Source organism: Microcaecilia unicolor, chromosome 4, assembly GCF_901765095.1.
Source record: "Microcaecilia unicolor chromosome 4, aMicUni1.1, whole genome shotgun sequence".
Lineage (NCBI taxonomy): Eukaryota > Metazoa > Chordata > Amphibia > Gymnophiona > Siphonopidae > Microcaecilia > Microcaecilia unicolor.
In genome coordinates this window covers 1,206,863-1,224,695 of record NC_044034.1, presented here as the reverse complement: position 1 = coordinate 1,224,695, position 17,833 = coordinate 1,206,863, and the positions used below count along the sequence as shown (strand labels likewise).

Sequence of the window (17,833 nt, the reverse complement as noted above, 5' to 3'; positions counted from 1 at the left end):
CTCTGGCGTCTGTCCGTCAACCAGTTCCTAATCCAGTTCACCACTTCGGGTCCTATCTTCAGCCCATCCAGTTTATTTAAGAGCCTCCTGTGGGGAACCGTGTCAAAAGCTTTGCTGAAATCTAAGTAGATTACGTCCATAGCTCATCCCTGATTCAATTCTCCTGTCACCCAATCAAAGAACTCAATGAGGTTTATTTGGCACGATTTCCCTTTGGTAAATCCATGTTGTCTCGGATCTTGCAACTTATTGGCTTCCAGGAAATTCACTATCCTTTCCTTCAGCATCGCTTCCATTACTTTTCCAATAATTGAAGTGAGGCTTACCGGCCTGTAGTTTCCAGCTTCTTCCCTATCACCACTTTTGTGAAGAGGGACCACATCCGCCGATCTCCAATCCCTCGGAACCTCTCCCGTCTCCAAGGATTTATTAAACAAATCTTTACTCCATCTCCATCTCTAATCATTTCTAAATATGTTAAGCAACGGTTCTAGCACAGATCCCTAGGGAACCCCACTATCTACTCATTGAGAATACTGACCATTTAACCCTATTCTGTTTTATTTTAACCAGTTTTTAATCCACAGTATTACACTACCTCCTATCTCATGACTCTCCAATTTCCTCAGGAGTCTTTCTTGAGGTACTTTGCAAATTACTTTTGAAAATCCAGATATACAATATCGACCGACTCGCCTTTATCCACATGTTCACCCCTTCAAAGAAATGTAATAGATTGGTGAGGCAAGATTTCCCTTCTCTTAAGTTCATGTTGGTTTTGTCTCATTAATCCATGCTTTTGAATATGCTCTGTAATTTTGTTCTTTATAATAGTCTCTACCATTTTGCCTGGTACTGACGTCAGGCTCACCGGTCTATAATTTCCCTGATCACCTCTGGAACCTTTTTTAAAAATTGGGCTTACATTGGCCACCTTCCAGTTTTCTGGTACCATGCTTGATTTTAAAGATGAATTACATATTACTAACAATAGTTCTGCAAGTTCATTTTTCAATTCTGTCAGTACTCTGGGATGAATACCATCCGGTCCAGGTGATTTGCTACTCTTCAATTTGTCAAATTGCACCATTACATCTTCCAAGTTTCATTCAGTTTCTCTGGCTCATCAGCTTTGAATATCCTGGCACCAGTATCTCTCCCAAATCTTCCTCCATGAAGACTGAAGCAAATAATTCATTTAACCTCTCTGCTGTGGCATTGTCTTTCCTGAGTTCCCCTTTTACCCCTTGGTCATCTAGTGGTCCAACTGATTCTTTTGCTGGCTTCTTGCTTTTAATATACCTAAAAAATTTACTATGCAAGTGGGTCTCATAGCTTTTCCTCATATGAGACCATACCAGGTGATTGCAAGCCCTTAAATAAGGAATAAACAACAGTAAACTTTAACACCATGAAATGGATGAAAGCCATCTTGATAATGAAGAACGGTCATCACAATAAGGCATCAAGTTGGTTTGAGGTTCTCATGCTCAAGAAGCTAGGGTTTGGCTGACTAGGTAGGATGTAAGGTGTCCAAAGCAGAGCTTTTCAAGACAGGCAGGACACTTGCCCTTATAAGTTGAGAGAGCACTATACCTGTTGTAAAGAGGGGGGGGGGGGGTCCGCTTCCTCCTCTTGGGTGGAGCCAGCAAGCCTGCAGGCTCCCAGGGTTCCAGGACAGAATGCTGCTGATACTGGGACTGAGGGCCAAAGTATTTTATCAAGGCAATTTCATACCAAAAATCATAATATATTCTTCAAAGCAAAAGGTACAGTCTTCAAAAGAAAAAGGTACAGTCCTCATAAGATAATCTTCAGAAGAAAAAAAGGTACAGCCCAGGTCCCAAACTCCCTCAGCAAATGCCCAGCTCCTCAAGACCTCAGGTCTTCTATTAGGGCATTAGCTTTCCCTTCCCCCTCCTTCAGATGGGTTTAGCAAGAGTTCAGCACACTTCCAATATAGCACAGTTCAGAACAAATCTTCATGGACAGGTTTTGCAGATCAAACTAATACCACAAATCACCTACCTTTTCACAGCACAACGAGAACCCTGTAAGGAGCAGGGTTGGCAGTTTCTCCCACCTCTCAGCACCACGCCCGGTGTGGCCTCCTCCACTGCCTTCAAGTGCTGGGCAGGGCAACCTTTGAATTCTCCCATTCCATGGTAGCTGGCTCCTCTCCCTTAGGCAGCTCTAGTGGCAGGCTACTTCCTTCTTCCACATACTCCATGGAATCTCTCTCTCCATTTGTCTCCCCTTTCTCCTGGTGACTGAGAGCCTCCAGGAAATCTGTTCTCCCCTTCTCACAGCTGGGGGAATTATATACTGATGGCGAAGCCAGAGAAACTGAGCTTCATCCTTCCCTCTCCCTCTAGTGGGGAAGAGAGTAACAGGCTCACCCTGCCTCGAGCCATTGCTCCCCCTGCTGGGGCTGGGAATCCATTCCATTTTTTTAGGACTACTCTTTTCTCTCATTCTTGCAAGGACTTCTGGGACCCGTAGTTCTGGGCTCAACTGCTTCACTGGGGAATCTTTGGGGTTTGCCTTGTCACACCTGTAGACAAGGAGAGATGGACAATCCTAGTGAAGAATTCTGCAAACTCTTTACGGGCAATTCTTATCCAGCTAGTAGGACTAGGAATCCAGGGCTGAGGTGGTAGTGCATAAGTCTACAATAACCTTGATACCCTCTTTTCCAGGAAGAGTAAAGACTGGCCCTGCTGCCCATGTCTGGCACAGAGAATCAGAGCTCATAATTGCCATAATGTCATGATAAAGAACATAGGAATTGCAAAGGAACAGGGACATTTATCAGCTCTTGGACAATCCAGGACAATCTACCATGATTGCTTTCTCTGTCCTGTTTGATACTGGCATTCTTTTCATGTACTTTATTTTTATTTTGTAATTGTAAGTTGCTGAAACCCAATCTCTTTGGATTTGGCGGGTTGTCAAATATTCAATAAACATAAACAATTCAGTGCCTTGTCTAGATGGGTAGTAAAATAAGATTGTTTGGCCTCTGCTACTGCATGTCTATATTAAGATGCAAATGATTTCTTTTGTGAGATGTAGCAACTGGAATTGCACAGAATACTCAAGTTGCGGTCTCATTATGGAGTAATAGACATTATGATATTCTTTTGTTTTACTCTTCCTTTCCTAATATTTCCTAACAGTTTGATTTTCTGGCCATTTCTACACCGTGTGTAGAAGATTTCAATCTATTGGCCATGATGACACCTAAATTATTGGAATCCAGCATCATTCAGTTATAATGTGGGTCATTCTTCCAAACATGCATCACTTTGCACTTGTCCACATAAAATTTCATCTGCCATTTTGGATGCCCAGTCTTCAGTCTGCAATTTCTCACAGTTCACATGTGACATAACAACTTTGAATAGTTTTGTCATATGCAAATTTGAACACATCACTCATTGTTCCCCTTTCCAGATCATTTATAAATGCTAAAACAACAAACAATTTTGTTGAAAACCCCCACTAGTCCCAGTACAGATCCTTGCAGCACTCTACTATTCATGTTCCACCATTTAGAGAAATGGCCATTTAACTCTTTATTTTCTCTTTTTAAACTGCTCCCAGTCCATAACAGAACATCGCCTCCTATCCCATGGCTTTAATTTCCTCAGGACTTTCTCACGAGGGACTGTCAAAAGCTTGAAAATCTAGCTACATTACTTCAAATAGTTCACATTTATGCAAATGTTTATTCACGCTTTCAAAAAAGGTAGGATATTGAGGCAAGATTTCCCAACTTTTAGATCCTCCACCTGAGGTGCAGGTCTGTAGAGAAAAGCTCTGTGGATATATTGTAGTCTCTTTTTCCAAGACTGTCCACACTGCATCCTTTACCTATGCTCCCTGCATTTCAATTGTGGACACATAACTACTCCTCCTGGAGGAGTCAAGATGGCAGTCTGGTGGTGTAAGCAAGGTGATGCATGTTGGAAAAATGAACCTGAATTATAGCTACGTCATGCAAGGTTCCACATTAGGAGTTACGGACCAAGAAAGGGATCTGGGTGTCGTCGTCGATAATACACTGAAACCTTCTGCTCAGTGTGCTGCTGTGGCTAGGAAAGCAAATAGAATGTTGGGTATTATTAGGAAAGGTATGGAAAAGAGGTGTGAGGATGTTATAATGCCGTTGTATCGCTCCATGGTGCGACCGCACCTTGAGTATTGTGTTCAATTCTGGTTGCCGCATCTCAAGAAAGATATAGTAGAATTGGAAAAGGTGCAGCGAAGGGCGACTAAAATGATAGCGGGGATGGGACGATTTCCCTATGAAGAAAGACTAAGGAGGCTAGGGCTTTTCAGCTTGGAGAAGAGACGGCTGAGGGGAGACATGATAGAGGTATATAAAATAATGAGTGGAGTGGAACGGGTGGATTTGAAGCGTCTGTTCACGCTTTCCAAAAATACTAGGATTAGGGGGCATGCGATGAAACTACAATGTAGTAAATTTAAAACAAATCGGAGAAACTTTTGCTTCACCCAACACATAATTAAACTCTGGATCCAGAAATGGCTGTTGGGAGCTGGAGATGTTGGGAAGGTTCCCACAGTGGTGACTCTCAATGAAATCTGGAAGGTGCTTCAGAGGCTTGAAGGCAGTGTTTCTAAATCCACTATCGAAGTTTTATAAGTAAAATGGATTTATTCAAATCAGTTTCTAATATTATAAACATGAAAGTTTTTAAGCCAAATATTTGAAGTTCAAGAAGAAATTCTCATTGAATCAGTGTCTGATTCAGTTTTGAAAGTAATGTTTTGTTCCATAGAAAACTTTACAAATGGAGAACTATCATGGTGTAAATAAAAACAGTCGAAGAAGGAAGGCCTTTCTGTCCTTGAGGTGGGATACTAGAAATGTTGGGGCTACCTTCTTTTAGCATATCCATGTAAATGTTTAGTCCATTTTGTCGGTGTGAAGTATGTGTTATTTATGCCGGAACAGCTAAAGGCCTTCATATATTTAAAGAAGATCTCCATTGGGACTAGTGGTGTTAATGGATAAACAGCGGTCCGAGTACTCAAATTAAGGCTCAATATTTGTAATAGATTTTTATTTATATTCTGTTTATTCGTACTCCTCTCCCTGCACTCCCTTTATTGTGGTCTAAGTAAAATGGTAGATATTTCTTGAAAGTTTAGTTCACTATTCTCATATTTTGATTTTTGTTTTTTTTAACAAGTGTATACGTGTGAATGTATTTTCAAAGTTATAAATAAAGGAGTCCTCCTCGTCAGCTATCTGTATCCCTCTGATCCCTGGCTATATCTAATTGTATCTGTATCCCTGGCTATATCTAATTGATAGGACTCGTTAAACCATGCCTCTGTAATAAGTCCTCTTCCATCCATAGGGCTTGCAAATCTGGACTTCTGTTGATTTAGACGTATTTGTACTCGTCGCTTTCTAGCTGTGTTCTGTTTAGCCTTGTGCCTGGTTTCCTGTAATTTGTTGCAAATGAGTGAGTTACTGTGGACACTTTTTGTCTGTCTGCAGTACCTGCATCTATGACTTTACTTAAATCTTGCTGTTAACATACTTACTTTTATCCTGAACTTCGTGATTCCTATCCTATAATGTGTCTCAGATCTTAGTCACTTTGTTTTGTCAGGTTTCTGTCCTGGATGCGAAGAAGAGTATGAACATGGGGATTTTTCTGAAGCAGTTCAAAAGGTAAGTGCAATTCTACACATAGATGTTGTTGCAGAGCTTGGCTTGTCTCCTTAACAGTCTCGTAGTGCAAACACCTTCATCAAGGTTGCAGCTTCAAAAATATGACTCAAGTCTACTTAAAAAAAAAAAAAAAAAAAATCCAAGTCTATTTCTGCTAATTCAAATTTGGCCTAGAATAATCCCAATTTCTGGAGCGAGAGAGGAGGATGCTTTGAAGATTATCTCTGAGTCTTAGTAAGAGGAATACCTGCATTAAATTGTTTCTGTAATAGGTAAGGAAAGAATTTTCTTATTGGGAACATAAGAATTGCCAAACGGTCAGACCAAGGTCCATCTAGCCCAGCATCCTGTTTAGTGGCCAGTCCAAATTCCACAGTACTTCCCCTTTTTCTTTCAGGAATTAGTCCAAACCTTTTTGAAATTCTGTTATGCTAATTGCTTTACCACATCCTACTACTACTATTAAACATTTCTATAGCGCTACTAGACTTGTGCAGCGCTGTACAAATTAACATGAAAAGACGGTCCCTGCTCAACAGAGCTTACAATCTAAATTGGACAGACAAACAGACAGCTAGGGGTGGGGAAATTGCAGTGGTAGGGGTGATAAGTGAGGGTGTTGAGTAAGAGTCATGGTTAGGAGTCAAAAGCAGTAGCAAAGATGTGGGCTTTAAGCCTAGACTTGAAGACCGCCAGAGACTGAGCCTGACGTACTGGTTCAGGGAGTCTATTCCAGGCATAGGGAGCAGCGAGATAGAAGGAACGGAGCCAGGAGTTAGCAGTGGGGGAGAAGGGGGACGACAGGAGACATTTACCCAGCGAACGGAGTTCACGGGGAGGAGTGTTGACATCCTCTGTCAACGAGTTTCATAGTTTATAACTATACGTCAAATAAAACGTTTTCTGATTTTTTTTATGTTTAATGTATTTTTATTAGTCAAAGTATGATGTGAAAATGCTCTTATAATAGCAACAAACAGCCAATCAAAACAGAGGGCTAAAGAGCTACACAGGTAATTGGCTTAGTTTATAATATTACTCTAAGATAAGTGTGTTACCCCACCTTGCCCCCAACAACCCAAAAAGAAGCACCCAGGAGGGCAGGATTAATGAAAAGGTCAGGATACATGATTCAACTGATTTTGTTTTAAACGTACTAGCTAATAACTTCATGGCAGGTTCCCTAGTTTTTGTACTTTCTGAAAGAGTACAAAACAGATTTGTATTTGTTTTTGGATTTAGTACACATCATGTCCTAATTTCCACATCATTTATAAATGTTATAGCACTGGTCCTAGTACAGATCCCTTTCTCTGGAGGGCTTCCAGTGTAAATTTGTACCTTTTCTAATTCAGCCAATATATTTTTTCTTAAGAACATAAGTGTCGCCATACTGGGACAGACTGAAGCTTCATCAAGCCCAGTATCTTGTTTCAAACAGTGGCTAATCCAGATGGCAAGTATCTGGCAAGATCCCAAAAGAGTAAAACAGATTTTATGCTGCTTCTCCTAGAAATAAGCAGTGAATTTTCCCACTTAATAATGGCTTACGGACATTTCTTTTAAGATATTTTAAGAAATTATACAAACCTTTTTAAAACCCTATTAAGCTAAGTGCTTTTACCACATTCTCTTGCATCGAATTCCAGAGTTTAATCATACGTTGAGTAAATTATTTTCTCTGGCTTGTTTTAAATTTAATACTTAATAGCTTCATTGCATGCACCCTAGTCCTAGTATTTTGGGAAGCGTAAACAAATGATTCACATCTACCTGTTCCGCTCCACTCAGTAATTTATAGACCTCTATCATATCTCCCCTCAGCCATCTTCTCCAAGCTGAAGAGCCCTAGCCGCTTTGGCCTTTCGCTCACAGGGAAGTTGTCCCATCCACTTTATCATTTTTGTTGCCCTACTCTGTACCTTTTCTAATTCCTCTATTTTTTTTGAGATGCGATGACCAGAATTGCACAAAGTATTCGAGTTGTGGTCGCATGGAGCAATACAAAGGCATTATAATAATCTCATTTTTGCTTTCCATTCCTTCTCTCTACCTTTTTCTAATTCCACTATATATATCTATATATCTATTTTTTTTTATAGATCATATTACTTCTCTGTTGCATGCTGAACACTGGTTGTAATGTACATAAGTATTGCCATACTGGGACAGATGGCAGGTCCATCAAGCCCAGCATCCTGTTTCTAACAGTGGCCAATCCAGGTCACAAGTACCTGGCAAGATCCCAATAAAGTAAAATACATTTTATGCTGCTTATCCTAGAAATAAGCAGTGGATTTTCCCCAAGTCCATTTTAATAATAGTCTATGTACATTTCCTTTAGGAAGTCATCCAAACCTTTTTTTAAATCCCACTATGCTAACTGCTTTTACTACATTCTGTGGCAACGAATTACAGAGTTTAATTACACGTTGCGTGAAGAAACATTTTCTCCAATTTGTTTTAAATTTACTACTTTGGGACTTCCGGTGACGTCATGAGCTGAGGAGCAGCGTTACTGAGGCTCCGGGACCCCGACTCCAAAACAGCGACGTTAGCAGGAATAAAGATTCCCTAAAACGATCCCCACTTTATGGAGAAGTACCTTAAAAGTACCCCGACGAGTATGGCACAAAAAAACGGCAAAAAAGAAAAGAATAAAGCGGGCAGCGGCAACACCAAGATGGCGGAGGAAGTACCTCAGTCAGGAATGGCGTTCACGGAGATGCAGCTCGCACAGTTAACCCAAGCGGTGGAAAAAGCATGGAGTCCAAGGTGGGCAGAATTCACGACCAAACTAGAAAATTACCAAACGGCGCTTGACGGACTGGGAGGCCAGGGTGTCAGCGATGGAGGACAACTCGCGAGGTTATGGCCCTGACATAGCGAGTTTACAACAACAAACCCTGATGTTGAGATACGTTTCTGTGTTGTGTTAATATCTCCTTTTGGTCGTTCATCTGGAAAGATCTCTGCTACTTCTACGATATCTCGTACCTGGTGTTGCTTCCCATCTTTGTAAAATCTCAATACAAATGGATGACCCCATCTGTATTTAATGCCTTTATCAGACAAGAATCTCGTGAAGGGTCTGAGCTCTGCTCGTCTTTTCAATGCAGCTGCAGCTAGATCCTGGTAGCATTCAATATGGTATGAGTCCCATTGAAATCCTGGGGTGGATCGCGAGGCTTGCATGATCTGTTCTTTAAGCTTAAAGTCACCAAAACAAGCAATAATATCTTTAGGGCGGTTTGAATTAGCACTGCCCAGGGCCCTATGCGCTCGTACCAGTTGTATTTCTGCAGGTTCTTTAGTGATTTGCAGCTCCTGTAGCAAAGCGCTAGCGATTTTTTGCACAATTATCTCGCAGTCTGCATAGTGTGGTGTGTCCAGGAGACCACGGAACTGCACATTACATCGGCGGCTCCGATTCTCAAGATCTTCAACTTTATCCCATACCTGTTGGGTTTCTCGTCTAGCCTCCCGAATCTGCGCGTCCAGACTTTGGAGCGATTCCGCTTGTTCGTCTAAACGGTCCTCCGTCTCTGCTACTCGGATCCCCAGCGCGCCAATTTCTCCTCGCAGTTCCGCCCCCAGTGCTGTAAGGTCTGCTCGCACCGCCGTGATTATTTCTGTCTTTATTTCCTGGAGCCACCCACAGAGTTCTTGCATGCGGGCCTCCTCTTGCAGTTGTCCCTCACCCGTCGCAAATAGTGGTGGGGAAAGCTGCGTTGGGCTCCCTATGTGGGAATCAGACGGGCGGTGTTCGGGGTCTGTCGCGCTCATGGTCACAGCTGGGCCCTGATACGCGAAGACTTCTAAGTTGGGTATCGGAGTCCGCGAACTCTTCATAGATCTGCAACCGCAAGTTTCAAACTCTGTTTCCAGCCGTTTTAAGATCACGCTGATGTTGTTTATGCGTGGGGAGTTTCTTGTTTGCTAAGGGCTTGTTGGAGCTCGTGGTTCAGGCAGCCATCTCGGGTGGTGACTTCACTTCCTCCATTTTACAAGGTTTTAAGTTGAAACGAGACACCTTGAAATACAATGGACAAAATAATTTAATATTTCAAGATTATTCCACCCTAGTCCAAGAAAGGAGGAGGCTATTCCACCCATTATGCTCTGCTTTGGCACAAAAGAACATTCGCTTTCAATTACAATATCCAGCTCAGCTAAAAGTTTACTTCCAGGACAAGTGGCAAATGTTCACAACGGCAAAAGAAGCCCAATAGCAGCTGCTGGAAAATAAAGTAATAGACGCTGTTTGACTTTAGAGCACTGTGATACCTGGTATGTGGGACATGTTAAATTTATAATATATGAATGTAATGGGGATATAAGGAATATTGAGGAGTTGGGGGTCCTAGGCATTCACCGAGGTCTCTCTTAACCTCCCACCAGACGAGGTTGGAGGATGAGACGGTACATGTTTGGAAGAGGGGATCTGATATTCAGGAGGGGAGGAGGGAGAGAAATCTTTAATTGTTACTTACTCATTGAATAGGGGTTATCAGAATGTTGCAAATAATATGTAGGAGTTTTCCTGTTAAAAACTTTAATAAAAAGATTAAAAAAAAAAAAAAAATCCTAATGAGGTAAACAATAACTAAATTACAGGCGTGGTCTTCACTACCTCTTTCCCTATTGGGGCGGGTTGCTCTTTACAACATGATAGTAGCCCCCAAGTGGATTTACATTTTCCAGACTCGCCCAATATATATGAGGCGGGAGGATGAGCAAACCATTAATAAAATATTACAATCCTTTCTTTGGAAAGGGAAAAAGGCGTGCCTCCCGACAGCGATTTTAAGCACTCCAGTAGAATATGGGGGATTGGGCCTTTTAAATCTAAGATTTCTAAATATTGCTAGCGGTATGAGAACTATAAATGATTGGTATAGGGGCACCAGTGCATATACAAATACGGAATTGGAATTAAATCTTACCCCGAGGGTTCATTTCAGTAGCTACTTACATAGTGCCGGAGTCCAGATTCCCTACACCCTGAATCACTCTTGGATTATGAAGACTGCAAAGGCAGTCTGGGGGTGCGTATGCCATCTACACCATTTCACTACTAAGGTAACCCCATATTTATCAATTTGTGATAATCCAGCTTTTAAACCAGGAACTATGTATTCTGTATTTCAACGATGGAAGAAACAGGGACTGGTATATCTACTACAAGCAGTGACAAGAGAGGGCCGTGTGAGGCCGTTTCCGGATTTACAAAAAGAATACAATATCCCTGCAAAAGAGAAATTTTATTATGAACAATTATGTCATTACGTCACATCTTTACCGTGGACATCCTTGACGGAGGATGTGCAAGAGGAACTCTCATCGGCCTTTACCTTAGAATTCCAACAAAGGGTGCCAATGTCCTATCACCACAGACATATATGGGACACGGCCATGGAGCTGGATTACCCGGAACTGGCACACCGGTGGTCACTGGACTTAAAAGTAATGGTTACAGCACCTCAGTTAAAAACTCATATACTATCGATTCGCAAGGTTATGAATATGGCCTCTCACTGGGAAGTGCAGTATAAAATGGCATTGAGATTGCATATTCCCCCACGAAGAGCCTTCCACATGGGGCTCTCCTCTTGGGGAGAGTGCCCAAAATGTGGGGAAGAAGGAGCAACTTTAGGCCATATGCTGTGGAATTGTGACAGAATAAAGGGATTTTGGGAAATGATTACCAGATATTCTTCAGATATTTGGGGACAGACATGGCACTGTGATTTGGCACTTTTGTTTGGACATCCTAGTTTGGGACCTTCCCCGAAGAGAGGGTATACCGCATTCGCTAAGAGGGCAATAATTGTGGGTAAACAGACAATATTAGCAGAATGGATATCTTACAAACATCCCACGTGGCAGCAGTGGCGCACCCGAATGATATCTTTATTGCATATGGAACGTATGGAAGTGAAGAATATGAACTCTGCCCCAGGGAAGCAATTTCAGCAGAAGTGGAGTAAGTTTTGGGACACTATGAGCCCGAAGACAAGAAGTTATTTGATAAATGTTTAAACCTGACTGGACTATATTACTCAAGTAATAGCTGCAGAGGGTCGGGGGAAAGGAGAGAGGGAATGGAAAGGGGGGTTACATGTTGGGTTGTACAGTTGAGATTACGAAGGGGAGGAAGAAGACACCTTGTTACTGTAAAACTTTTATATGTAAAGTAGTAGGCCCAAGACACTGAAATGTTCTTGTTTATTGTTGGAAAGTATATATCTAATTGTAGTAACAAGGATGGTTATTAATAAAATACACAATGGTAACAATAGGGGAAGAGGGGGGGAGAAATAATAAGAAAATTGGTGATTTGAAATGAACCAAACTGCTGATTTAAGCATTGATATCTGTACTGAAGTTTAGAAAATTGTTTAGCTTTTATTACCAATAAAACAGAATTAAACATAAATTTACTACTTTGTAGCTTCATCATGTGCCCCCCCTAGTCCTAGTATTTTATAGACCTCTTTCATATCTCCCCTCAGCCATCTTCTTCAAGCTGAAGAGCCCTAGCTGCTTCAGCCTTTCCTCATAGGAAAATCTTCCCATGCCCTTTATTATGTTTGTCACCCTTCTCTGTACCTTTTTCTAATTCCACTATCTTTTTTTTTTTTTTTTTTTTTTTTTTGAGATGCGACAACCAAAATTGAACACAATATGCAAGCTGTGGCCGCACTATGGAGCGATACAAAGGCATTATAACGTCCTCATTTTTGTTTTCCATTCCTTTTCTAAAAATACTTAACATTCTATTAGCCATCGCTGTATACTGAGCAGAGGGTTTCAATGTATCATCAACAACGATGCCTAGCTCCCTTTCCTGTTTGGTGACTCCTAACGTGAAACCTTGCATTACGTAGCTATAATTCGAGTTCCTCTTTCCCACATGCATCACTTTGTACTTGCTCACATTAAATGTCATCTGCCATTCAGATGCCCAGTCTCCCAGTCTCATAAAGTCCTCTTGTAATTTTTCACAATCCTCTTGCAATTTAACAACTTTGAAAACCTTTGTGTCAGCAATTTTAATTACCTCACTAGTTACTCCCATCTCTAGATCATTTAAAAATATATTAAAAAGTAGCGCTCCCAGCACAGATCACTGGGACCTATCTACCCTTCTCCATTGAGAATACTGACCATTTAAACCTACTGTCTGTTTTCTACCTTTTTAATCAGTTTTTAATCCACAATAGGACACTACCTCCTATCCCATGACTTTCCAATTTCCTCTGGAGTCTTTCGTGAGGTACTTTGTCAAACGCCTTTTGAAAATCCAGATACACAATATCGACTGGTTCACGTTTGTTCACCCCTTCAAAGAAATGTAATAGATTGGTGAAGAAAGATTTCCCTTCACTAAATCCAGGTTGGCTTTGTCTCATTAATCCATGCTTTCGAATATGCTCCGGAATTTTGTTCTTTATAGTAGTCTCTACCATTTTGCCAGGCGGCAGCATCAGGCTCACCGGTCTATAGTTTCCCGGATATCCTCTGGAACCTTTAAAAAATTGGCGTTACACTGGCCACCCTCCAATCTTCCGGTACCATGATCAGACAGCATTTGTCCTGCAAAAAACTCCTTGTTAATGAATTCGTATTTTTTTTTTTTACTGTCAAGGCCTTTTAAGACTTGATCTCTGTAAAGCCTTAATATCCTAAAGTGTAACCTTGGTACACCTGAAGCCTCTTTATTTTCTGAAATGTCCTTTGAGTAAATATAGATAGTTTACTCAGTCAGATGGTCTACTGAAGGGAATGACTTGTCTTTACTGAACTCTTTGTTCATTATGTTCAGGAACTCTTTATCTTCTATGGAGAAGGCAGGTTTGTCTTTGTCTTTGGTGGTCTGGAACACTGAACTTCCCAGATGTTCTCTTAAGCCTACTGAAGAGACTGTTTTGAAGAGTGTTGGGTCAATGCTCTGTTCCTTGTGGGCAGGAGCTGCTTTAGTGGTTAGGTGGTTGGTACATGGCTTGAAGAAAGAAGTGCACCCAGACTTGGGATATAGGGTGGTTGTTGGCAAACTGGTTTTGTGGTTTCTAAGGTGTTCAATGCCTACCAGAGAGCTATATATGGGGTCTGAGTGTGCAATGTTTGTTGGATGGGTTTCTGGCAGTTATAAGTTAATGCAACCTGGAGAATCTTGCACACACAGACACACCGGAAATTATTAGGAACAGAATGGAAAACAAAAAAAAAATTCTTCAAACTTGTACAAATTAGCTCGAACTGAGATGTGGAGGCTTTGGTAAACTGAGACCCCTAAGGAACCAATAACTCACTGAATGTGAAGTTTAACTTATTATTCACATGCTGAAATGCTTCAGTGAACTGCTGTCGTGTAAAATCAGGTTCAGTTTGTACTTCACAGTACTGAAGTGCAGGTGGAGGTACTAAATCTTACTCGAGTGTTTGTTTTGTAAAAACTGACAAAGGAATCTGGGACGTAATATTTTCCTGCTAATTGGGAACACTTCAGAAATTGTCAAAACTCCCTAAGCAGGTTTTCTAAGAGAGTCTAATTGTATGAGGTTTAATCTGTGAGAGGGGTGTGGCACCAGGGAAGGGGAAGGAGATATTACAGAACAGCACTGAGGATGAGGCTCACACTAGCCACACGCTTCGTGCTGTCAAGGGAGGGGTTATATAAAGGGAAAAAATAGAAATAGAAGCAGCAAGAATGTGCAGAGCCAAATTCCTTGATGATCTGTGCACTTCACTGTGATACCCACCAGCAATATACTGGGTGGAAGTTCCTTAATGAGGACATTAAGTAGACTGGAATGAGGAAAGAAGATGCATGTGGGGCAGGCTTAGGTAGTTCAGATAGCTGGCAGTGACTGTTCCTGATTTATCCTAGGCTTGTTCTATCACTAGTAGGACTTGTTGCTGCCTATCCTTATGAGGAAACAGTTCTGCCAGTTGATAGTAACCTGGAGCTGGTGCTCAGTTAACAGCTGCAGACTGACATCTTTGGTTTCTCCAAGGATTTATGCTGGAGCAGAGTGTGAAGAAGAAAAATCTGGGGGCAGGATTCAGGTGTAATTGCTACAGTAGGAGGCTGTGTGTGTGTGTGTGTTTGTAGGTACATGAGGAAGGAACACAAGGGGGGAGGGAAGAAGATGTCCGTAAGAGAGCAGGAGTGGGTGATAGCCTGGGGTGAGCAGACAATATGTCCGGGGGGGGGGGGGGGGGGGGGTTTGCTGGGAATAGAAGATAACCTGTGTGCGGAGGTAGGTAAGACGTTTTGTGTATAGAAGCCTAGATGCACACACAGCCCTTTGCCTTGGACTTGTCACTGTAGGGATAGCAACTAATGAAAGATATGGACCTACAGAGTCCATCCAGTCTGTCCAGCTAGGCAGCCACAGCTCCACCTGCCATTCTGTGCAGGTTTAAACTCCTTCATGATTGAATACTAGCATAATGATCAGGGCAGTTGGCAATTTACAATGCCACAATTTAATTTATTTATTGGGATTAATTAACTGCCTTTATGAAGAGATTCACCTAAGGTGGTGTACAGCAGGTACAGTTTAACATAACTTACAATTTTGTTAACAGCATAACAATAGTAAAATAACCAAGAATAAACATAAATACAATAAATGAGGTAAACTTGAACTGAAACCTAATAATAGAACTACCGTGAAATAGTATAAAAAATAATGTACATTTAACAGCACTGGAATACTGCACCCCCATGATAAGAGAAACATTACACCTACGCTCATGTTAGATATACATGTGATATAAAATATGCAGACTTGACCTGTCTTTATCATTTTTGGAACAGACCATAGATGTTTGCCTTGTGCTGGCCTTTACTTCCCAGCTACTGGAGTTACCATTGAAGCCCGCTCCAGCTCATCCTTATCCACCTTAGCAATTTTGGGGATATAGACCATTAGGAGTCTGTCCAATTACTTTGTCTAATTTCATACATTGATAAGAACATAAATGTTGCCATACTAGGAGAGACTGAAGGTCCATCAAGCCCAGTATCCTGTTTCCAACAGTGGCCAACCCTGGTCATAAGTACCTGGCAAGATCCCAAAACAGCAAAACACATTTTATGCTGCTTATCCTAGAAATAAGCAATGGATTTTCCCATGGAAATCACATTCTCTAGCAACAAATTCCAGAGTTTAATTACACATTGAGTGAAGAAATATTTTCTCAAGTTTTGTGTTTAAAATTTACTACTTAGCTTCATTGCAGGCTCTCCTAGTCCTAGTATTTTTGGAAAACATAAACAAGCATCATTTGTAGGACTGTCATCTAAGAATTTAGAGAGACTTCAATGTGTTTAGAATGTGGTAGCTCAGCAGTTGACAAATTCTGGATTGCGTGGTCATATTACACCAATTCATTTTCCTTGCATTGAAGCGTTCTTTTAAAATGTTAGTTTTAGCGTTTTTCCAAGGATGGTGCCAAAACTCTTTTTGAAAAAGCTGCCACTCTGTCCTTTATGCTCCCACAATGAAAAGTTTTTTTTTTTTTTTTCTTGTTCCTTCTGCTAGATCTTTGTCATGAGTGCGCTCGTTCTTGTGCTTACTATTCTGAAATAAGTACCTTCTGTTGAATTGATAAATGATTTATTCAAGTTTCGAGGAGTTATTAAAATCTTTTTATTAAGTCAGTCAACACAATTCCAAACAGTTCAACATTGGTACAATAATAAATGCCCCATACATCCTCCCACCCCCTTAAGAATTATTCCAGAAAGCCTGAGAACAAGAGTCGAAGAGCTATTGAAACTTTTTGAATTTTATTTGATACAAAGGCTTATGCAACTTCTTGTAATTTCAAGATATTTACTATATTAAGTTGTTTTGTTGTGTTTGTCTGTTATATTTATTTTAAATTTTTTGTAACCCATTCTGCACATTATCGGAAGGATGGGCTAATTATCAAATTTAAGAATTGGCCTTGCCAAATTTTGGAGTAGCTAACTAAACACCACTCCTGCCTATTATAACACATCAGCCATGCGGTCATTTTAAAGTTGTTGGTTTTTTTTTTCCATTTTCTATTTCATCCACTTTCCATATAGGTATCCCCTGTGTTTTTCCCCACAAGTAATGAGTGATAAATTGATGTATGGCAAACTAAAAAAGTTATCTAATATATTCATTCACATTAATGCTGCAGACCAGCTGGTGAAGAAACTAGCAAGGATCGTGTCCAGCACTAAGGGGTCCTTTTTGCAAAGGTGCGCTGAAAAATGGCTTGCGGTAGTGTAGGCGTGGGTTTTGGGCATGCGCTGATCCATTTCTTAGCACGCCTGTAAAAAAAAAAAAGGCACTTTTTTGCCAAAAATGGACGTGCGGCAAAATCAGAATTGCCACGCGTCTGTTTTGGGTCTGAGACCTTACTGCCAGCCATAGACCTAGCAGTGAAGAATCTAGGTGGTAATGACCTACGCACGTCAAATGCCACTTGGTATGCGTCCGTTACGTTCGCCAGAAAATAAAGTGAAGATACTTGTAGCAGGTATTCTCCGAAGACCGCAGGCTGATTATTCTCACACGTGGGTCAATGTTTGCGTCGCCCTGAGAACCGGCGTTTGCCATAGCAAAATTAAAAAAAAAACTTTGGTAAAGCCTTCTGGCGCACATGCACGGACTGACTTCCTGCCCACTGCATAAGCACGTACCTCAGTTAAGTCTAAAGCATAAACAAATAACAAAAAGCAAATAACTCCAAGGGGAGGTGGGTGGGATTTTGAGAATAATCAGCCTGCTATCCTCTGAGAATACCTGCTACAGGTAAGTATCTTCATTTTCTCCGAGGACAAGCAGGCTGAACTATTCTCACACGTGGGGTATCCCTAGCATCCAGGCTCACCCAAAACAATAAACATTGGTCAACTGGGCCTCGCAATGGCGAGGACATAATGTAGGTTGACCTAAAACTATATACAGCTAGCTGAGAGTGCAGCCTGGAACAGAACAAAAACGGGCCTAGGTGGGTGGAGTTGGATTCTAAACCCCAAACAAATTCTGCAGCACTGACTGCCCAAACAGACTGTCGTGTCTGGTATCCTATTCAAGACAGTAATGTGAAGTGAATATGTGGACTGAA

General features: G+C 41.2%; 1 protein-coding gene across 3 annotated transcripts in view; it reads left to right on the top strand.

Moving 5' to 3' along the window:
• The window catches only part of LOC115468234 (FH2 domain-containing protein 1-like), a 200,994-nt gene that overhangs the window by 77,662 nt on the left and 105,499 nt on the right, over positions 1–17,833 (top strand). For all 3 annotated transcript variants that reach the window (XM_030199766.1, XM_030199767.1, XM_030199768.1), the window contains exon 3: positions 5,652–5,713. In XM_030199766.1, the coding sequence (XP_030055626.1) occupies positions 5,652–5,713 (62 nt within the window). The remainder of the gene's footprint in view (positions 1–5,651; positions 5,714–17,833) is intronic.